Here is a 23435-nt window from a genome sequence, read left to right as displayed (position 1 = left end):
CCTTGAAAGGGTAAAGCATATCTAACCTATTTAACCTGTTGCTTCATATGGACTATCCTTAAAGTTGTTTATTTTATATCTGTTTTCCTCTTGATCTATGTCTGCTACTGCTAAGTCACTTCAGTCGTGTCTGACTCTGTGTGACCCCATAGACGGCAGCCCACTAGGCTCCCCCGTCCCTGGGATTCTCCAGGCAAGAACACTGGAGTGGGTTGCCATTTCTTTCTCCAATGCATGAAAGTGAAAAGTGAAAGTGAAGTTGCTCAGTCGTGTCCGACCCTTCACGACCCCATGGACTGCAGCCTACCAGGCTCCTCCATCCATGGGGTTTTCCAGGCAAGAGTACTGGAGTGGGGTGCCATTGCCTTCTCCGTTATCTATGTCTAGCTCTGGTTTAATTGAAAAACTTTTGAAAATAGAAAATTAATTTGTAAATTGAGTCAGGTAGATGTTTTGGTATTAATGTTAAATTGTCTGATTTTGATAACTACTTTGGGCATGTAGGGCAATATACTTATTCTTAGAAAATTCACATTGAAATGTTTAAGGGGCAACTGTAGCTGCAACTTACTGTCAAAATAATTCATAAAAAAATTGTGGGTGTGGATTTTTATGTGTACATTGTTATATACATAAAACATAGTACCACTGCCATAACAAAGTACCAAAAACTGGGTGGCTTAAACAACAGAGATTTATTTTCTAACAGTCTAGCAGGGTTGGTGTCTTCTGAAGGCCTCTCTTCTTGGCTTGTAGATGGCCTTCTCCCTGTCTTCTCATGGTCCTTTTTGTTCCTCTTCTTATGATCATTTTGGGTAAGGGCCCACTCTAATGAGTTCATTTAACTTTAATTATCTTTATAAAAACTCTGTCCAAATATAGTCACAGTCTGAGGTTCTGGGGTTAGGTCTTTAATATATGAATTTTGTGAGGACACAATTCGTGACAGTCGTCTTTAAATTTTGCATTTTGATTTTATAGCCCACAACTTTGTTAAGCCTTATTACAAATACTTATCAGTATGTATACCTTTTGAAGTTATTTTTTTTTACACAGTGATATAATCTGCAAATATACCACATTTTTTCCCCCTTTCTTATCAATTCTTATGCCTTTTATTCCTTTTCTTGCCTTTCTGTACTGGTTGAGACCTCTGATTCAGTGTTATATTAAAGAAGTAATAACTGGCAACCTTGTTTTGTTCCTTGTCTTACAGGAAGTGCCTTCAGTGTTACAAAGTTTAATAATTAGCTGTGAATTTTTCAGTTATCCTTTATTATGTTACGATTGGTCCTTTCTGTTTTGGATCACAGTAATTTTTAATCATGAATGGTGGTCATTTTTTTTTCTATATTGAGATGGTCATATTATTTTCTCTTTTCATGTATTAATATATGTATTACATTAATCTATTTTCCACAGCTAAACCAACTTTTTATGCCTGGGATCAATCCAGCTTGGTTATGGTGTATTATATTTTGTACCCTTTGCTAGGTTTGATTTGCTGGGATTTGTTCAGGATTTTTGTATCCATTGTTTCTCTGACATAAGCTTGATATATTTTTCCTTCTTGTATTATCCTAGTCTAACTTTGGTATCAGGCCTATGCAATCGTTATAAAATATGTTGGGGAGTCTCCCCACTTTTTCTCTTCTTTGGAATAGTTTCTGTGAGATTGGAACTAAATGTTCATTGACTAGTAGAACTCACATATAAAGCCATCTGGATATGTGGTTTTCTAATTTTATGAGATTTTCAACAACTGATTGAATTTATGTAACAAATTTAGTATTATTCCAGTGTTTTTTCCTATTCTGTTGGTAAATTATACCTTTAAGGAAATTATTTATTCTGAGTTTTCAAAATAATTGTCATAAAAGTTGTTCATAGTATCATGTTGCTCTCACTTAATCTCTGGGTCATCTGCAGTGATGTTACCTTTGCCACTTCTAATAATTTAAGAGCCTTTTCTTGTTTTTCCTGAAATAGTGTTTCTACACATTGGTCAAAGTATATCAAATAAGTTTTTATTTTTTATTCTTTCTGTTGCATTATTTCCTTTTTTTCTGGTGGTTCAAGTTACCACTCAGGCTACATCTTACAAATTTATTTGAGGCATTTTAGGGTTATAAGTAAGTTTTAAAAATTTTCTAAGATATGTTTTTCTTAACACCCAAATGCAATATATTTCTAGTTTTGTTTTTGTTTTTGTTGCTGTTGATTTCTCACTTAATTATAGTGTGGTGAAATGATAAAATCATGTTATGTGATGCCATCTTTTAAAATTTGTTAAGCCTAATATTTGGCCATTTTTCAAGTATTCCTAAAAAAGTATGAGTATTCTCCAGTCAGTGGAGACAGTATTCAATATATGACTGTTAACTCAACATACTTATTCAACACAGTATTAATTTAAATGTATCCTTGGTGCTACATAAAATCTGTCTTATGATAAAAGATACTAAGATAATGGCAAACTGTTTGTCTTTATATAGAGTGGTGAGGCTGAACGGCAATATAAAGGAACTTTAGACTGCTTTATGAAGATATACCAACAGGAAGGAATTGGTGCATTTTTTCGTGGTGCCTTCTCCAACATCCTTCGTGGTACAGGGGGTGCTTTGGTCTTGGTATTGTATGATAAAATTAAAGACCTCCTTAATATTGATATTGGAGGTAGTTCATCAGGCGATTAAATTGAGAAATGGATATGGTTAACTTCTTAGCCATTTGTGTACGTTTTGATAGTGTTACTACTGTCAGTAATTTCTTAAAGTGCTAATTCTGCAATAAAGCAAAGGCTTTTTTCAAGAATTTAAATACTAAAAAAGCAGATAAATGCAGTTTCTTTCCTATTTAGATTCAAACTCACTTTAATGAGACATTTTACTTAAGTGGTACGTGTTATTTTTATTAGTTTAAAATCTTTTTCTTACTTTTGTGATAAGGTAAAATGTACAATGCTAAAATCTAAGAAATGAAAGTATCTTCTTTTAAAATTATATTATTTTAACTGTCTCCCTATCTTTTGAAATCATATGATATGACAAATATTTCTTAAAAGCTTATCAGGAGATGTCATCATGATATCTGTGGGCATAAGTAAGCTTTCTTCTACAGTATCTCTACTAAAGCAGCTCAGGTTATTACTATGTATAGTGTTTATGGTATCATATAGTTTTTAATAAGCGCAGATTCTATATCTGATTATAAAAAAATGATAATGACTTTAATGACACTGTAAACCTGTAGTTGGAAAGTGAAAGATATAAAGATGGCATATATGCTAGCTTTTATCTTTAAGATAAATAAAATCTTGTTAAATGTGGATGTATCTTAGAACAAAAATTATACCCTTGAAAACTAGTTTGTATACTTTGTATTGCTGAAAATAAAAAAGTTTAAAACTGGCTATGCCTGAGCCTTATTTTCCTTGATGCTAACATTATTAATAAGCAGAGAGTAACCAAATTTTTATCAGAATTGGGAACTGGCTTAAAGACAGAAAGCAGAGTTTTCAGGGTTTTGTACAGGAGTCTGTTTGGTTTTTCAGAAATGTTATGGAAGATAGTACATTTGAAATCCCCAAGATTTTACAAGTTTTAGTGGGTAAAGGAATATTAAGCTAGTGGGCATAAACTGTAGAAAGATTTTATGAGGCAATGAGTGGGTAAAACCAAAACAGAGTGAGTGAATGTCCTGGTGCACAGGGCAAAGTATATTTCAAGGAAAATAATCCAAAGTATACTTTGTAGTCTATTGGGTGCTATCACTTGAGGAAAAAAGTTAACTCTTTTGAAAACGCTTAACATGATTTCTTGCAGAGGTCAACTTAATACAAAACGTAACACAAAAAGTTAAATAACAAGATACATGTTTTTGTTTCCTTCTATATTATCAGTAATTCTGTTTACTACAAAAAAGGAAGATTTAAGATGGACCAAAGCATTTAAAATTATAAAACAGTAACAGTGTCCCATACAAACATAAACTAAGAAAAGATAAAAGTTTTCAGCTTGTTCAGGGACATGCTTAGAAGCAAAAAGTCTTTAAAATCCTGAATGGCATCCATAGAGAGCAAACAGGAATTTAATTACTAAATCACCAGACCAAAAGTGTATTCTTTGAAGGCTGGAACATGTATATAGTTAGGACAAAAGAAAGTGAAATGTTACCTAGGGGACTGAAACAACATGCTGTGCCTACCAACCACATGACTCTACAATAAAGCTGAAAGGTTGGAAGGCGTTTTATTTAAAAGGAGAAACTAAGATAGGCACCAGACCATAATACATAGGGAGGATTGCTAACTACCTCAAAGCAATGAGTAGGAAAAAGGAAAGTCATCTGTGAGAAATCAAAACCCCCAGGCTTGAGTCACAACAAAAAGTTCAGAATATATATGTAAACACTATCTGTGATACAGGAACTCCAACCTGAATAATTAAAACTGTTCTAGGACCAGTGAGACTTCCTCAGGGCTCTGACAGAAACAAATAACAAAACCTCTCTGGGACACTTCTGTGACCCAGGGCACACAAAATATCCCACAGAAAAAACAACCTTATTGCAGGTGAATTTATAGTGAAAACAAATCATACGAGGAAACAAGCACTCTGTGGAAGAGTTGGTAGGTATTATACAATCAGAATTAGCACCCCTAGAACTAAAAATGTGATAAAATACTCTAAAAGGCTCTAGACTCAGAATGTTTAAAATGATGAATAAAGTTTTAAAGGAAGCAAAATAATACAAATAGTGTAGTTAAAAGAAGAATAGGCAAGTCTGAAAGAACATCTAGAAATGAATGAAATGAAAAACATGACAAAAAGCTAAGAGTCATGTTTGAAAGAACATCTAGAAATGGTAGAGTGTTTGAAATTAAAAACATGATGAAAAGACCTAAGAGTCATAGAAGTTAAAGAGTCCCTACACATTCTAATAGATCCAGAAGACAGTGAAAAGGGGTGAGAGGCAGTAATCAAAGGACAATGACTGAGACTTCTCCAGAACCTAAAAAGTTCATCCATCCTCAGGTTAATAAAAAAAATTCTGAGTAGATTTTGTCTAATAAAATCCATATTAGATGCATCCTAATGAAACTACAAAATAAAATGAAATAATGAGATAAAACTCGTAACTTGGAAAGGAACAATATTTAGACTCATCAATAATAATGGATGCTAAAAGATAAGGGACAGTTACTGTCAATCAAAAATTCTATTGGCAACCAAGTTATTATTCAAAAGGTAAATCAGAGATACCACAACATTGTAAAGCAATTATCCTCCAATACAAGAAAATTTTTTAAGTTAAAACATTTTTAGACAAAAATGTTCACCATTCAGAGACCTTTACTAAAACAATTACTGAAAGAAAACTGAACCCAGATGGAAAGAGGGATGCAAAAGCAGTGAAGTAAACATATTGGTAAACTTAGACAAACTCGGGCTGTAAAAGACTTTTGGGTGGGAGAGGTAACATAACTTGGTAAATTGGGGGATAATCAGTGTTCTTGGGAGCCTACACACATTTTGGTTTCTTCCTCCTTAAAATGTTTTAGGGGCAGATCCCAATGTATACAAAACTATGTGTATTACTATAACTAGGTAGGTGAGTAAGTGAGTGAAGTCGCTCAGTCGTGTCCGACTCTTGGTGACCCCATGGACTGTAGCCCACCAGGCTCCTGCATCCATGGAATTTTCTAGGCAAGAGTACTGGAGTGGGTTGCCATTTCCTTCTCCAAACTAGGTAGGTACGTCTGCTTAATTCTGGAGTGCAGTAATTGCAAGTCCACAGACACATTTCTCTAGTATCAGTATTATCAGTAAAGCTGATAAGGAACCAAGAAAAGGGATTCAAATAATATTGAGAAAGTTGGACATATAGCTGTAGAAGGGATACTTTTTAATGAATAATCAAATTTATGCCAACAAACATGAAAACCTAGATGAAATGGTCACTTTTCAGTAAAAATATAAATATTGATACAAGAAATAGAAAACATAGACTATATCCCCTAAAGAAACTTAAACCCATGGTCATAAATCTGCTTGTAAACTCCAGGTCAAAATGGTTTTCAGGCTTGTCTTTGCAAAACTTGACCAGAGAAAAGAAAAAGAGGAAACATTCTCAACTTCTTTAATTAAGCCAGTATAATCTTGATATTAGCAAGAAGAATAAAGGGAAATTAAACCTTACAGATATAAGCATTCTAAATAAAATAATCACAAGCTAAATCAAATGTATCTAAAACAGAACCATCATGGATGGCCTAACAGGTTTATCCTAGGAGTGCAGCAATTAGAAATCTATTCGGAAATATGAATTAGAAAATCTGTTCATATTATTCGCCACATTAACTGATGAGAAAAAAAAAGATCATTTCAAAATATAGATGATGCATGGCATTTGTTAAATTTTAGTATCCACTTAGGAGAAACCGCTTAGCAAGGAAAAGAGGATAAATTCAGGTTCTGTAATGTCAACACGGATGTATTTAATGTTAAGTACAAAACAAGAATGCTTGCCATTACAGCTTGTATTCTTCATTGTACTACTGATAGGCAACATAAGAGAAAACAAGATTAAAAATGAAAAAGTATTAGTTATTTCCCAGCCCATATGGTTCTATATACAGAAAATCCAGGAATCTCTAGGAATACTAGAAGTTATAAGAATACAGAAGGATTGCTGGATACACTTACTGATGAATATATGTAACTCCACAAAATCCCTACATTGCAGCAACAGCAGCTGGGCATATCTACCATGTATTGGCCTTTTTGGTGCCAGGCACTGTGACTATGTTCACATTATACAATAATAACAACAGTCTTATAGTTACATGTATCTTCTTCATTTTAACAAGTTTTAAACCTAGGGCTTGGTAGTTAAGTAACTTGCCAGAGGTCCTACCACTAGTTAAGTTAGACCACGCTGGGACCACAACCCAATTCTTGTGACCCACCAAACCTGTCATGCTTTCAGACAGGAGGTGGTCTCATTTCCTCCCAGAAATGATAAAGAAGAATAATAGTAATCTCTTGCTCCTGATCCCAGTTGTTTCTTTTTTGCTCTTTTAAGTGTTTTTTAATAGGAAAATTATTCTCACACACTCAAGTTGTACAGAGAGCAATGGAGAACAAAATGGTCCTAGGAGAATTTCAGGATATTCTAGAATAAATAGATGGTGGCAGGCCTAACAGGACGGGGGCTACAAGGGGAACTGAGAGTGGGTACACGCCAGGGGCCGCCCAGCAGCACTGGGGCTCGGGTTCTATTGCGAGCAGCAGCACCCAATCCCTGCCCTGCTCACGCACTGCCTGCTGGGAGACGCGGCCGTGACACCTGCCGCAGAGAGGACAGAGGATGGCGTCGTCGTCGGGAGTTACCATGTTTCCTGTGTGCTTGTGAGATGGAAGAGAGATGTAATTCTTTAATGAAGACAGATCGGAGCCAAAACATTGCTGAACATTATAGTACATCACAGTTTCCTCAGTACCGCCCTTGAAAATGGATTTCATGTTCCTCATAGCAACAGCAGCAGGAGCTATAGCCACCCTTGCCGCTGCTGCTATTGCAGCACTGATTGTGGTAAAAAGTCTCAGTTCTTTTAAGAAGTGGACAAATAAGGACAATGAGCCTATGAAAAAACCTCGTAAAAAAGTCTTTCTCATGACACCAACAAACGGGAAACAGGAAACACATGAAGAATCAAGCAAGAAGCAACAGGAATCACACAAGGAATTGGGCAAGAAAGAAAAGGAAATCCCGGAAGAATTGAATGACAGGGAACAGAACTATGAAGAACCGAATGACGAGGAATGGGAAACCGACGAAGAACTGAACGACGACCAACAGGACCACAAAGAACCAAATGACAAGGAACAGGAAACCCACAAAGAACTGAACAAGAAGGAAGAAAAAACTCAGGAAGAATTGAATGAAAAGGAACAGGGCAGCCAAACTTTGTAAGTGTTAACTATAACTTGGTTAAATTTCAGACACCACTACTTATCCTGATCAAAAGAAGCCACTTGAACTACTGGAGGCTTCTTCTCTGGGGACCACAGGGTGGCGGCTATGCACAGGCTTGCCTGGTGTCACAGGACACACACACTTAATATTACTGTCCTGTAAAACTGGTTTTCAGAGGTGAGTAAGGGTTAGTGGAGGAGGCTGCTCCTTTTAGGATAAAGTGAGGGAAGTTATACCAAGGGAGAGTTGCATGCGTGTTGTTTCTTGACATGTTTTTTTTTTTTGTGTTTCAAGCCCTTGTTAGGCTGGGGTAAACTGTTCAGTCGGCTTTCACACAACATAGGACCCCTTTCCCTCGGGATCCGCGCGCCCCTGGGGAAGAGGCGAGGCCAGGCCACCGGCGGCCGCACAATGGGCGCCACCTCACAGAGCTGGGCGCGGCGGGCGGGCGGTGGGGCCGCGCGGCGGGACTGCAAGCGCGCTGGCTGGCAGCACATGGGCCCCTCGGGGCGGCGAGGCCGTCGGGTGGGTGCTGGTGTTGCGGGCGGGCCCCTCGGAGGAAAAGACCGAGGCGGCGGCGCCGAGCCAGGAACAGCCAGGCTGCGCGCCCGACGCCGGGCAGGCCCGGGCAGTGCCCTGCGGCTGCAGCACGCCGATGCCCAGTTGCCAAAACAACCCAAAGGGGTTCTTCCAAACACGTGGGCAAACCTCTGGCCGGGCCGGGGCTCGCACCTCGTCCAGCCGCAGTGCGCCCTGAAGCCGCGCAGTGGCGAGCCAACCGGCTCCGCTTCCCCTCCTCCTCTCCTGCCTGATCCTCCCCGCTCCCCCTTCTCCTCCCTCCCACTCCTGCTGGCTTAGCCGCCTCCATTTTCCAGATCTTTCTCGAACCCGCAGCTCCTCGGGCAGCCGTTGCCCGAGCGCTGACGGAAGAGGCCGAAGTCAGGGCCAGGAGCAGCCTCGGGCACGAAGGGGCAGCTCGCGCGCCGCCCCGGCAGCTGAGAGCGCAGGCGCAGACCCCAGTAACTGCCGGTTGGAGGCTGCCGAACCGCAGTGGAGAGAGACCTGGGCGGCGAAGGCTGCGGCGCGGGCAGCTTTCCCTTCCTCCAAGGTTCCCCGACGCGCTGCCCTAGATTTAATGCGCAGCGACTTGGGGTCATCTCTCCTTTGCTTCTCGTAGGAGTCGTAGTTCCAGGAGCAACAGCCCAGAAAAGGACGCGGTCCCCGCACCGAGGGCTTCTGCACCATCACCCCTACCTTTAGGCGGCGGGATGTCTGTGGTCGGCATTGACCTCGGCTTTCTCAACTGCTACATTGCAGTAGCGAGGAGTGGCGGCATCGAAACCATCGCCAATGAGTACAGCGACAGGTGTACGCCGTAAGTGCCCGGTCTGGTGGTAATCCTGGGAAACGTTTCCTCCCGACCCTCGCATTTGTCCCGCCTGCTGGTTTCTTCTGATGCGCCGAACTCTGAGATGACAGGTGCAGCCCGTCAATTGCAGTCCGCGGGGTGGCGGGCCCAGGTGGGAGTCGGACTACCTCGCTCCGCAAAGCTTCTTTTCCTTCAAGGACAAGGGACTTAACTCGGATAGTTGGCGCATCTGTGTACCCACGCACCCCCGCCCCTCACCGCCTCCCCACCCCTCAGCCCCCGCGCGCGCCCACCACCACGCCTCGGTCCCCCGGCGGCCCTGCTTTAGTTTTCAGGAAAAGGATTGGTGCGGGACCACCACGACGTTCTGAACATTAGAGAAAGATCTTTAGTTCCCCCCTCGCCTGGCTTGTTTGGGATTATTGGCCGAGGGCAGGCATCCGCGCTCGCTCAGTAAAAAAATTCTTTATTGTTTCTCCCCTTCCTCCTTTGCCCATCTGTCAACGCCACAGCTTTCTCTCAGAAAAGTAAGAAATGAAAGCTTAGAATGCAAATGTCAGAATATGAGTTGCAGGTTCATCTGGCCCAGAAGGGCTTCTTTTGTTTGTTTTTTAAAAGAAGGGATTTTACCTCAGTGTCCTTGAGAATTGGGGGTAATCGGACGGGTTTCCAGGGGCGTAGGTTAGTGGTGCATTAATAGGGAGAGAATCAGGGATGGGAGTCATTGCCCACGTGTCGGTAATGTTCATCCATTAAAGGAAAGTAGTGGAGTTAGAACCTATCGAAAGGGTATTTCTACAGAATGAATTGTTGGAGAGTCAGAGGCATCTGTCCTGTATAAACATGATTGTGAAGTGATTCTATTATGAACACTTGATGAAAGAATAGAAGGAGTGGCATTATGTCATGGAAACATGTATCCACATGTTTCATTGTTTCTGTGGCCTGGGAAGTTAGCAAATAATATAATTAAGTAAGACAGGGATATGAAAAACTAGCTTCTTATTGTAGATTCCTACTGGTAATTTTATGAGGTAACTAACTGCCAGTGTCTTATTTTCTATGGTTAAGCAACCAAACATGTTGATTTGACCTTTCTGAATGGTCCAAAATATACTACTTTAAACATAAGATTAATCTTGTCCAAGATCAGTGTTAAGCTAAGCCTTTAAATAATTATATTGCTAATCTTTTATGAATAAATTACGTCAAGGAGGTTTTGACGATAGTTTACTTGGAGCAGTTTGTGCTTTAGTTTCTTTTAAAGAATATTCTAGAAGATTTATACCACCTTTTTCTAGATATATGCATTATATTTCTTTTGCTGAAATTGCTGTATACTTACAGTCTCAAACGTGAGCATAGGTCAGTTAATATTCATAAGTACTGTTAGAACTCTTGCTTCTTTTTACATCTTTCTCTGGCTTTATGCACAATGAGACAGTGAAGCGTAAATTGTGAACTACTGATGACTTCATCTCTACAGCGTTTTAAGTCACAGCAGATATGGGCTTCTGCCAGAAAAGGACTAGGAAATTCCACTCTCCTCTTTCATCAGAGTAAAGGTAATGCGGGCAGTTTTTGGCTTCAGGAACTTAGCCTATAGAGAAAAAATGAGAGGTCGGATGGATGTTCCCCTTACCTTTTTAAAGCCTTATCCTAAAAGATCAGAAACCAGAATTATAAAACAGATACTGCATTTCTAGGCTCAAAAATCTTATTAGTGGTTCCATGACTCTTTAAATTTAAAGAGCCTGGCCACACTTTCAAAGAGAGTTCTTTAGAAATTAGGCTTGCTCATTTAAGTCTTCTAAAGTCTCTGTTAATCTTCTTAAGCACATTGGCAAATTCTGTGTGGCTGAGGTTATCTTTCTGATTTGTATGTAAGAGAATCACTTCTAATATCTAGATTTAATGAGGCTAAACCAAAGTAGAACGTTCTAAAAGTGGAAGGATTGTATCCCTCGCTTGTATCAGCAACTCTGCCCTTCTTTCTGGAGTTGTATACTGTCGTGTGTTTCAGGAGTATACCTTTTCTTGTTGTTGAACTAGTACTTCATTGTAGTCTGGTGCTCTTACAGTGTGTGTTTACTTTGTGGGGCTTACGTTATTGAGCGAAAACATAGCCCTTCCTCATTCCTAAATGTTTATTCATTAATGCCTATCTTGCAAAAAGCGTAACTACTGGAGGACCTGAAACTTTTCTGATACACCACAGTATTTAATAATACATATAAACTAGCTTTGCAAAAAAAAAAAAAAATTCTTTGTATGTCCTTTTGCTAACATCAATGTAATATGCCAAAGGCATTGCTAAGATGCAAATACATTTTTAAAAGATCGTGTGGGAAAAAAAGTAGAAAATGTTTGATTTAGTTGGTTTCAGCATCCACACTTTTTCACATTTCATTCTTTAATATACATAATTATGTATGCATGGGAGAATCCTATGTATAAACCAAGGACAATTTAATGAAAAAGATAATTAAGTTTTGGCCTATAGTGGGCTACAGTCCATGGGATTGCAAAGAGTCAGACACAGCTGAAGTGGCTTAGCACATAGCACTCAATTTCAGTGTTTGTATAATTAAACACTGAATTTCCTTATTATCCCTTATTGGTATTCAGGTTGTTTATATTTTCTTTTTATAAGCAGTGCTGCAATAACTATCTTTGTAACTAAATTTTTGACCCTTAATTCCTTCAAGTAAGCTTCTAGAATTAGAATTACTGAGTGTGCACATTTTTCAGGCCTTGAATATGTTTATATTCTTCAATTAAGTATAGATGTAGGGATTGGAATTTCCATCTCAGACTCAGTTATATCAAAGTGGTTAGTTTCACACATGGGAAAAGAAAACGAGCCAGAAATCCTCATTCAATATCAGATTAAAGCATGTGGTCAGATAAAACATCAGTTCAGTCACGCAGTTGTGTCTTGACTCTTTGCGACACCATGGACTGCAGCACACCAGGCTTCTCTGTCCATCACCAACTCCTGGAGCTTGCCTCAAACTCATGTCCAGTGAGTCGGTGATGACATCCAACCATCTCATCCTCTGTCTGCCCCTTCTCCTCCTGCCTTCAATCTTTCCCAGCATCAGGTGGCCAGAGAACTTCAGCATCAGTCCTTCCAATGAATATTCAGGACTGATCTCCTTTAGGATGGACTGGTTGTATCTCCTTGCTGTCCAAAGGACTCTCAGCAGTCTTCTCCAACACCACAGTTTAAAAGCATCAATTTTCGGTGCTCAGCTTTCTTTATGGTCCAACTCTCACAGCTAAAACATGCTCCCTGCATTTTAAATTGATATTTAGTGATGATTTCTATGGGCTTAGCGTTGTTTGCACTGGCATATGTATCACATCAATTCTATGAGTTTGATAATACTAGCTATCTTTTTTCCTAAGAAGCCTTAAGCAAAATTAAATATCTTGGCCAAGAAATAGCAGTGAAATGGATTTAGTTTCAGGCTTCTTTGACCCCAGAAACCCAGTGCCCTTACATTATCTGTTGGCATACAGATGGTATCTATATATTGGGCAATGGGCTGTATTGGAACAAATTATCTGTCTGGGCATTTACTGTATAGAGAAGCATCAGTAAAGTCATCTGTTACTGTCTAGTTTCTAAGAAATATTATCTTGTTTTAAAATGTTATTTTAGTATGCTTTTAAGTTATTTTAAGAACATGTAAAAATCTTGTTTCAATTTAGAAATTGATATAAAAGTAGGTACACAAAATGTTAGTGCAAAACTATGGAGGAAAGCGGTGTGGAAAGACTATTAACTATTAATAGTGGGTATTTCTTGGAAGTAGATTATGGAAGTGTGCTCTTAATACATAGTCTGTAATGTTTTGAATTTTTATGAACTTAATTTACAATAAAGAAAATGGATCTTTTAATCAAACTTATTTCAAAACATTTTTGTTAGATGTATATATTCGTTTTACTATTAAAATTCTGCAGGATCCAACTTAGCAGACTAAACAGTTCTCTGGTTTTCTGTCCTTATCAACATACGTATAATCTGAAAATATGGGAAAATATTATTTATACACCACATCTCAGATATGTGAGATGTCCTGTTCAATGCACAAAAGTAGAAATCACTTACCTTGAGATACTGAAAATAAAAAATTTTTCTACATGGAAAACGGGAAACTCCAGACATTAACAGTGACTTGCTGGGTAGGAGGACTTTTTAATAGTAATAGCAGTTCAGGTTAGGAGAAAATTTTTACATTTTTAAAATTATTTATTCTTTGTATCATATGAAATGGTTTTGTTTGTATGTTCTGTGAGATTACATTAAAGTATTTTAAATACTGAAGAATTACATAAAGTATATCTCCTCTGTCTCTTCCTAGCTACCTCCTAAACTTTAATATGTGTGTTTCTATACATAGTGAGTATATGTATTAAACTGGGATTTTTTTTTAGCAAAAGTAGAATTACATTTATACATTCTGCAGTTGGCTTTTTCAAAATATAATGTGAACATCTCAAATTAGCTCATATGACTCTACCTCATTCTTCTTAATGTATGTACAGTATTCCATTTATCTGTACATGTCTATTAGTGTGTGTTACAAAGTATTTTGCTGTTGACAAACAAAAATTCAATGAAATTTTTTTTAAATGAAATTGTGCCTAAATGAGTGGATGGGCAGACGTCCCACACTTTAACATGGCCAAAGCTAGTACTATGAAATCTTTTAGTATGAATATTATCCACAAAACAAAATGAATCTCTAGTCATTGCCTTGAATTTGTAGCTGAAAAATTCTGAAAAAATTCTAGAAGGCAGGAACGATAGGTACAAATTACATAATATACATTGAGTTTAAGATGTTTAACGTGCCTTTTAGTATGTGATTAGTATGAGGTTAGGTTTCCCTGATAGCTCAATTGGTAAAGAATCTGCCTGCAGTGCAGAAGACCCCAATTCAATTCCTGGGCCGGGAAGGTCTGCTGGAGAAAGGGATAGGCTACCCGTACCCACTCCAGTATTCTTGGGCTTCCCTTGTGGCTCAGCTGGTAAAGAATCTGTTTGCAATGTGGGAGACCTAGGTTCAATCCCTGGATTGGGAGGATCCCCTGGAGAAGGGAAAGGATATCCACACCAGTATTCTGGCCTGGAGAATTCCATGGACTCTAGTCCATGAGATCACAAAGAGTCAGACACAACTGAGCGACTTTCACTTCACTTAGTGTGTGGTCATTATAATACAAATTAATGAGCATAGCTATATTCTAATTAAATTTTATTTACAAAATTTGTGGTAAGTGGTAATTTGCAAATCTTTGTTCTAGGCAGTCATAATAAAAATGACAAAATTATTATGCATTGTTATTTGTCTTTGAACTGATGAATTTTGAGTAAGATAATCAGTTTTCAAAATACTGTAATAATTAAACAGTGTGTCTAATTTAAAGTACCTAATCAGCTTTTTAAATAAAAATTAAATCAGCTATGTAAATGTGTGTGTGATTTCTGTAGGGGTTTTCCAAGTGGGACAGTGGTATAGAATCTGCCTGCCAATGCAGGAAACGAGGGTTCAATCCCTGGGTTGGGAACATCCCCTAGAGTATGAAATGGCAACCCATTCTAGTATTCTTGCCTGGGAAACCCCATGGACAGAGATGTCCAGAAGGCTACAATCAGTGGGGTCACAGTCGGACATAACGTGAGCACACACACACATGCAGCAGATTTCTGTTAATGGTTTTAAGTTAAGAACAAATTTAATTTGGGAGTTATGCTTATTAGAAGCATTTGGAGACTACTAAAGGAATTTTTGTTTTTACATGTTAAAATATTTTATTCATTGTCCATATTGAAAGATTGAAAAGTTTATATTATTACTAAATCATAGGTGTCTAAAAATTGTATATTTCTAAGCATTAGTTTGCTCAGTCGTGTTGGACTCTTTGAGACCCCAGGGACTGTAGACCACCAAGCTCCTCTGTCCATGGGATTCTGCAGGCAAGAATATTGGAGTGGGTTCCTGTTTCCTAGTCTAATATTTCTAAGTAGCAAACTAAAAAAGAAATGGTAACAATCATTCCTTTACTTTTTTTTCCAGATAGTTAAGTTTGAGAAATAATAATCACATGTTTTCTTTACTGTCACAGTCTCAAATCCTTAATTTGTTTAGAGGCATTGAAATAGAAAAGAATGTTTTCCTCAGCTTATTTGAACCACTAAAGGATTACTTTGTACAGAACACTATTTGGGAAATGATGCAGTGGTTTTCAGCTGGAGGAGATTTTGTACCGTAGGGTGCATCTGACAATGTCTGAAGATACTTGCAGTTGTCACACTGGGAGAGGGAACGGAAGAGAGCTAATATCTAGCAGGTAGAGGCCAGATATGCTTCTAAAATCCTACAGTGCACAAAATTGCCCTGGTCCCTCAACAAAAAATCAGCCCCAAATGTCAGTAGTACCAAGATTGAGAAACCCTGCTCTATAGACATCTTGGCAGCAATAGTTGAAAGGAGTTCCTCAGCAGTTGACAGTCTGATTCAGAGCCAAATTGGCTGTGTAAGGAACAAACCCCTTATTTAAACCAATTGATTGTCCTCTTATATTATTAATTCAGCTATTGTATTTCTTTGCATCTACTCAGTGATAGCAGAGACTATAAATAGTAATTGTGATCTTATGGAACTGACAAGGGAAAGTGGAAATTTCTAAAAATAGGGCTATTTTAAAAGTGTCAGTGATAAGATCAAGAGGTTTTGATTCCTTAGTGGAGATTTACAAAGAAGCAAACAAATCTAGAGTGTTGACCTCTTAGGTGAGAAGTTTGATGGTCTGTTGGCAGTGTGTGTTTTCTCCAACCTAACCATGCTTGGCTTTATAAGAAAGACAGTTAATTTTAGATTTTAGGGGAAAATACAAATATAGCTTTCTTAAGTAACATCCTGTCTTTTGATTTTTATGCCCCTCGTCTACTAAAAGTTATACAGAACATTTAGAAGTTCTGCTTATTTGTTTAATTTTGTGGCATTCTTTGAGAGTCTAGGACTACTGTTACAATGGCAACATCAGCCTAAATATAATGGATTTAAGCTGCATTGTAAACTTTTTTTTTTCCTTTTAGGTATAAAATGGATTTTCTAAATAGTAGTTGAAATAATCTATAAAAAGTGTAATTGGATTTTGTGATATATAGTTGGATAAACTGTTGAATATCCTTTTCTAGAAAAACTTTTGTGTCAACCTAATATATAGTATAATATGTCTGTTTGCCTTGGTATTACTGAAAATTAGGTAAAAGTTTTGAAAGAGAATAGGTATTTAAATTATACTTTGATTTTTCTGAAAATCCTTGACAGATACTTATATAATGGCTGTGCTATAGAATCTTTTGGGGAAAAAAAATTTGAGGGAATTTTAAGACCTTTAGTATGTGAGAAGGACCTTTAGCTAGAGAAGGAAATGGCAACCCACTTTATTATTCTTGCTTAGAGAACGCCATGGACAGAGGAGTCTTGTGAGCTACAGTTCGTGGGGTTGCAGGGAGTCAGATATGACTGAAGCAACTTGGCACGCATGCAGTATGTGAGGAGAGTTTTCTTTGTATTGAAACTGGGTATTTCCAAGTTATAACATTAAATTTTTGAACTTTACAAGTTGTCTGCTTTTAACCTGAAGAGAATGTCTGATAATGATAACTGTAGCTTTCTTCATGAGAAGATATAGGCATAAAACATATTTCAGTGAATACAGCACTGAATACAGCAAATACAGTGAATACAGCAATAAATGATAGTTGAATCAATCTTACTTGAATCTAAGAGTTTTAACAGAAGTTTAACTCTTGGAATCAACCTAAGATTTTCTGTGCATTAAAGTAATGATATCCTTGTGCTGAAAAATTAAGTTTTTCAAAGTGTATCCAGATAATGGAGTTGACAGCAAAATGGGTCTCAACTCCCAAAATAAAGCTGGCCAAGAGATGGCAAGTCTGTATTTTCTCTGATGAGTTTAGAATGGAATGCCAACCTTCTACATGGATTTCTGTATCAGGCATGCAAAGTCTACTCTGGCAGAGACTATGTTGAATCAAGAAATTATTTGTAAGAAAAATGAAGGTGTCACCTGAACCACTGATTCTTAATATATCCTGTTTACCTATTTTTACCAGATCACAATTAAAAGTAACTTCGATTCCATCGTATATCAGTTCATCACATTTAACATTTAGTTCTAAATAAATACCTCCTTGGATGTATCAAAGGCACTTCAACCTCAACATAGCCAAAATAGAACTTGTGATGGTCCATCCCCAAACAGTCCCTCTTACAGCATTTTCTGTCTTATTGCATGGCACAACTATCTACCCTCCAATGCAGACTGGAAACCTGTATGTTATTCCTGTTACTTACCTCTCCCTATTACCTATTCCAGCACTATTCAGTAAAAATAAATATATGTGAGCCACATACATAATTTAAAATATTCTAATAGTTTCAATAAAAATACAGACAAAATTAATTTTAATATACTTGATTTAACTCAGTATATTCAAAATCTTATTTCAGCATGTAATCAGTGTTTTTAAGTTAATAAGATATTGTTTCATACTTTAAGTACATCTCGATTCAGACTAGCTGCACTGGGGCCCCAGTGGTATAGTCAGTTAGCGCACATTACTTATACAGACTAGCTGCATTTCATGTGCGTAATAGCCGTGTGTTTCTGGTGGCTGCCTGTTGGACTCTGAAGATCTAGTTCATCACCAAGTCCTTTGAGTTTTAGCTCCTAAAATCTCTTACTTCTTTTCCTTTTATCTCAACTGCCACTGTCCTGATAAGAGATTATTGATGACTTCTAGTGCTACTCCCATTCCTATAGTGTAAATGACCTCTGCCAAACACTCCCCTAGTTGAATCTGTCATTGTTTACTTTTCTTTCAAATCTCATCATTTTCTCAGGTAGGCCATCCCTGATCCTCCTCTTTTAGGTCAATTCCTGTTATTGTCGACTCTTCATTGCCATGTGTGCTCATTTGGGTACCGCCTAGTTTACTTTGTACATTGGAGTGAGTCTACAGCAATGTAAGTGCCAGGGGAGCCATTATGATGTCTGACTTTTTGCCCCTCATTATTATAGATCTACTTACCCAACAGAGTGCCAGGCATGTAGTAGTTACTCAGCATTCATCTGTTAAATTGACAAACTTAACTGCTTGCCTTTACTGAGAATCCAGTGTCTGCAATGTAATAGTATCTTGTTCAGCCCTTGAAAAGCACTGTTCTGGGATCTTTCCTTTTCAGTTTATATAATACATATACACATATGTATATACATACACACACATATATTTTAAAGCATGGCGTGTTCTTTCTGCTATTCAAAAGCTTTTAATGATCTCTTAAAACCTAATTATATTTCACATTTATAATATATCATTTAAGACACTATATAATCTGGCCCCGATAGATCTACCAAAATGTGCTATGAAACTAGTAAAGTTGCATTCTTCCTAGTCTCCAAATGAGCATTACCCTTCGGAGCCATTTTTCCATTCATTCAGTAAGTACCTTGGTTATGTACCAGACACTGTACAGATAGCAGTGCTATCCAGTAGAACTTCCTATTCTACAGTATATGTTCTATGTGCTTTCTGTTTTTTGCATATCCAATAGCCACATGTAGCTTTGAAACACTCGAAAATTGAGCCCTTGAAATGTGACTGATTTTTAATTTTAGTCAGTTTAAATTTTACTAGCTAGTGGCTACCATACTGGATACTGCAGATCAAGGCAATGAGACATATATTATCTACCCACACAGAGTTTACACCCCAATGTGGATATATAGTCAGTAAAAAAAAAAAAAATTGTATCAAATGGTGATAGATTTATGAAAAATGAGGAAACAGAAGATGTGTGTGTTGGGGAGGAGCGAGAATGTTGTTTATGTAAGAGAGAAAAGGTATTTCTATTAAGCTGATACTTGAGCCAGAGACATGAAATGAGAGCTCAAAGCCTGTGTTCCAGAGAGAATAGCATGTACAAAGGCCCTGAGGCAGAAATGTACTTGCCCTACTGTAGAAATAGCAAGGAGACTTCTGTGCCTAGATTGAAGTTACAGGGTAGAGCAGCTACAAAGCAAACCATGGCTGTTTATTGGCTGTTGGGGAAATAGGACACCATTGCAGGGTTTTTAGCAGAGGACTTTGTCTTTAAAAGATCACTCAGGCTGTTATATTGAGAATAGGTGGTATACCTATATACTGGTAATGTCCTTTTCCATAAAACCAGATACATATTAAAATGCTTTCTTTTCTTTCAAGTCTTAATTAAGAAATCACATCTTCTACTTGCTTTTCCTAAGCCATATTATCTGCAAGTGATTATTCTCTTTTTTTGCTAGTATCATTCATAATTTTATATGTTAATTTTCTTGATAGACTAAATTCTCCAAGCACATTGGATTGTAGCTAGTATAAACACAATGCCTGTAAATATTTGTTGATTGAATGAATTACACCTGAATTACAATCTGTAATTAATATTGAAACCATGGAAACATTTTCTTGAATCACAGCATGAAATGGTTTTTTGATAAAAATGGTACTCTACACTTTTATAAGCAGAATTATTAATACATTTAAATGCAGGAATGAAAACAACATATTTACCTATCAGTTCAGTTCAGTTGCTCAGTCATGTCCAACTCTTTGCGACCCCATGGACTGCAATACTCCAGGCCTCCCTGTCCATCACCAACTCCTGGAGTTTACTCAAACTCATGTCTGTTGAGTCAGTGATGCCACCCAACCATCTCATCCTCTGTCATCTCCTTCTCCTGCCTTCAGTCTTTCCCAGAATCAGGGTCTCTTCAAATGAGTCAGTTTTTCACATCAGGTGGCTAAAATATTGGAGTTTCAGCTTCAGCATCAGTCCTTGCAATGAATATTCAGAACTGATTCCCTTTAGGATGGACTGATTGGATCTCTTTGCAGTCCAAGGGACTCTCAAGAGTCTTCTCCAACATCACAGTTCAAAAGCATCAATTCTTCGGCGCTCAGTTTTCTTTGTAGTCTAACTCTCACATCCATACGTGACCACTGGAAAAACCATAGCTTTGACTAGATGGACCTTTGTTGGCAGCACAATGTCTCTGCTTTTTAATATGCTGTCTGTGTTGGGCATAACTTTTCTTCCAAGGAGCAAGTGTCTTTTAATTTCATGGCTGCAATCACCATCTGCAGTGATTTTGGAGCCCAAGAAAATAAAGTGTCTCACTGTTTCTCCACCTATTTGCCACGAAGTGATGGGACTGGATGCCATGATCTTAGTTTTCTGAATGTTGAGCTTTAAGCCAACTTTTTCACTCTCCTCTTTCACTTTCATCAAGAGGTTTTTTAGTTCCTCTTCACTTTCTGCCATAAGGGTGGTGTCATCTGCGTATCTGAGGTTATTGATATTTCTCCCAGCAGTCTTGATTCCAGCTTGTGCTGCTTCCAGCCCAGGGTTTCTTATGATGTACTCTGCATATAAGTTAAATAAGCAGGGTGACAATATACAGCCTTGACGAACTCCTTTTCCTATTTGGAACCAGTCTGTTGTTCCATGTCCAGTTCTGACTGTTGCTTCCTGACTTGCATACAGGTTTCTCAAGAGGCAGGTCAGGCAATCTGGTATTCCCATCTCTTTAAGAATTTTCCACACAGTCAAAGGCTTTGCATAGTCAATAAAGCAGAAGTAGATGTTTTTCTGGAACTCTCTTGCTTTTTCGATGATCAACAGATGTTGGCAATTTGATCTCTGGTTCCAGAGATCATTTACCTATAGTCAGTCACTAAATCCTCACACACCTCTCTGAGTAGGTATTATTATCAACACTGTCTTCCTGATGGGAAGCTGAGGCAAATAATGGTTAGGTAATTCCTACAAGGTTACTCAGCTGTTAAGTGGCAGAGCCAGGATTTAGATCCAAGTCATAGACTTACTGAAAATTTTGAAAAATAATTTAGGGACCAGTAAAATAATTTGAGGACCAGTAAAATAATTTGAGGACCAATATAGTGTTGCCAACTGTTAGCACACTTTTGTAAATTCTAACATTCTGACAACTATGCTATTACTTAGGAAAGTTTAAAAATATGTAAAATTCTGATTTCAATAACCTATTTTTTGAATACTACATGATTATATTCATCGTTAAATTCATTTTTGTATAAAGAGAAGCACAGTAGTAGTACATTAATGTAAAAATACCTTGGGAACACTTTTTTTTTTTTCCCTGTTCAGAGCGTGTATATCTTTGGGATCAAGAACACGAGCCATTGGAAATGCAGCTAAGAGCCAGGTGAGTTGTTAATGTAGATGTTTTGACTTATAAGAAGAATTAACTTCATAATGGCAGCTAAGCTCCCAGTTTATATAGTTAAAAGTTAAAAAAGAGAATAAAGAAATTGACAGATCCTAATATTTTTGTATCTTACTAAATATATTTTGCTTTGGATTGTAAAGTATTTCTTGAATTTTATTTTTTTTAAATTCTTAGTTGTGAGGTTAGGTTATGCTGTCAAATGGCGTCAGGTTTTCCTGGTATGGTCACTTTTAATGAGGGATATGCTATTTAGAGGAGAAGGCAGCGGCACCCCACTCCAGTACTCTTGCCTGGAAAATCCCATGGACGGAGGAGCCTGGTAGGCTGCAGTCCATGGGGTCACTAAGAGTCGGACATGACTGAGTGACTTCACTTTCACTCTTCACTTTCATACATTGGAGAAGGAAATGGCAACCCACTCCAGTGTTCTTGCCTAGAGAATCCCAGGGACGGGGGAGCCTGGTGGGCTGCCGTCTATGGGGTCGCACAGAGTCGGACACGACTGAAGTGACGTAGCAGCAGCAGCATGCTATCTAGAATACATACTTCTACAACAAGTGAATGATATCTTTGTTAAAGAAGGTGGAAAAAATTGGAGAAACTGGTTTCCAGAGTTAATTCTCTGTGGCTGCCACTTTACATGGAATCTGTTTAACTATTCGTATTTCTAGGCTTCTGAAATCCTTTTGCATAAAATATTCACTTTAACATTCCATGCTACAGGTTTATTTTTCTTAGACTTTGTTTATTGCCATGAACCAAATGCCCTTAACAGTTAGTTTTTACCTTTTAATATATACCTGGGTCTTTTCTTTATTACAAAATAACTGTTTAATGGAGCTATTTTTTTTTTCATGACTTTGTAGACATAATTGACTCATTTATCCAGGAATTGTTGTTAAGATTTTTTTAATCAAATTGTCTTACAGTCGGCCTGAGTGTGAATATGGTTTTTTCCTCCATTTTCATACTGCACATAACCAAATGTTTGTGCCCAAATGACCCCTTCACTAAAAGTTACTTCTCGTCTTCTGGCTGATTTAAGGTATCGTAGGGCTTAGAGTCTCTGAAGGAAGCAAACTATAAGTTATTTTTCCTAAAAAGCTAAAGAGATCAATATAGTAATTCAGCATCCCTGTAGTTTTCATCTTATAATTGAAGGTCACTAAGAGGACAGCAACTGGATCTCAGTGATATTCTGTAGTTTGAACTACATGTTCTAATTAAAGAAAAAACTACTTTGCCAAAATACAAGCTATTTACAAATGAAGACACATTAACTTAGCACCATGCTATATGGAAGGATTTTTAATTTACTAGCCTAGGAGAAGTTTTTAGCAGTGAAAGCAATGTAGTAATACGTGATAAAGTTCACAGAAGATATTTAGTGTAAAAGAAAAACAGGGTGATAAAAGACATAGTGTAAATATTAATAAAAACACAGATGAAAGTGGAAAGAATCAAAGATACTAATTCATTAGCCTGAAAGTCTTGAAGAAAGCCAAATAAATGAGTTGTAGATAGATTTTCATTGTATTTGAGAAGTTTTGTTCTTTTTTTTCTTTCTTTTTTCTTTTTATTTATTTATTTATTTTTAAATTTTATTTTATTTTTAAACTTTACAATATTGGTTCTGCCATATATCAAAATGAATCCGCCACAGGCATACATGTGTTCCCCATCCTGAACCCTCCTCCCTCCTCCCTCCTCCCTCCCCATACCATCC

At 37.6% G+C, this 23435-nt stretch overlaps 2 protein-coding genes across 2 annotated transcripts in view; both read left to right on the top strand.

Moving 5' to 3' along the window:
- Window positions 1–3409, top strand: part of SLC25A31 (solute carrier family 25 (mitochondrial carrier; adenine nucleotide translocator), member 31) — a 35969-nt gene extending 32560 nt beyond the window's left edge. Inside the window, exon 6 of the mRNA XM_010860258.1 lies at window positions 2496–3409. Coding sequence (XP_010858560.1) covers window positions 2496–2696 — 201 coding nt within the window. The 3' untranslated portion in view covers window positions 2697–3409. The remainder of the gene's footprint in view (window positions 1–2495) is intronic.
- A 5825-nt stretch (window positions 3410–9234) lies between these two features.
- The window catches only part of HSPA4L (heat shock 70kDa protein 4-like), a 61961-nt gene continuing 47760 nt past the window's right edge, over window positions 9235–23435 (top strand). Inside the window, exons 1-2 of the mRNA XM_010860257.1 lie at window positions 9235–9355; window positions 21628–21685. Coding sequence (XP_010858559.1) covers window positions 9249–9355; window positions 21628–21685 — 165 coding nt within the window. The 5' untranslated portion in view covers window positions 9235–9248. The remainder of the gene's footprint in view (window positions 9356–21627; window positions 21686–23435) is intronic.

This window comes from Bison bison, unplaced genomic scaffold, assembly GCF_000754665.1.
Source record: "Bison bison bison isolate TAMUID 2011002044 unplaced genomic scaffold, Bison_UMD1.0 scf7180017864465, whole genome shotgun sequence".
NCBI classification, from domain to species: domain Eukaryota; kingdom Metazoa; phylum Chordata; class Mammalia; order Artiodactyla; family Bovidae; genus Bison; species Bison bison.
Note: the sequence above shows the minus strand (reverse complement) of the source record. Positions and strands in the feature narration are given on the sequence as shown.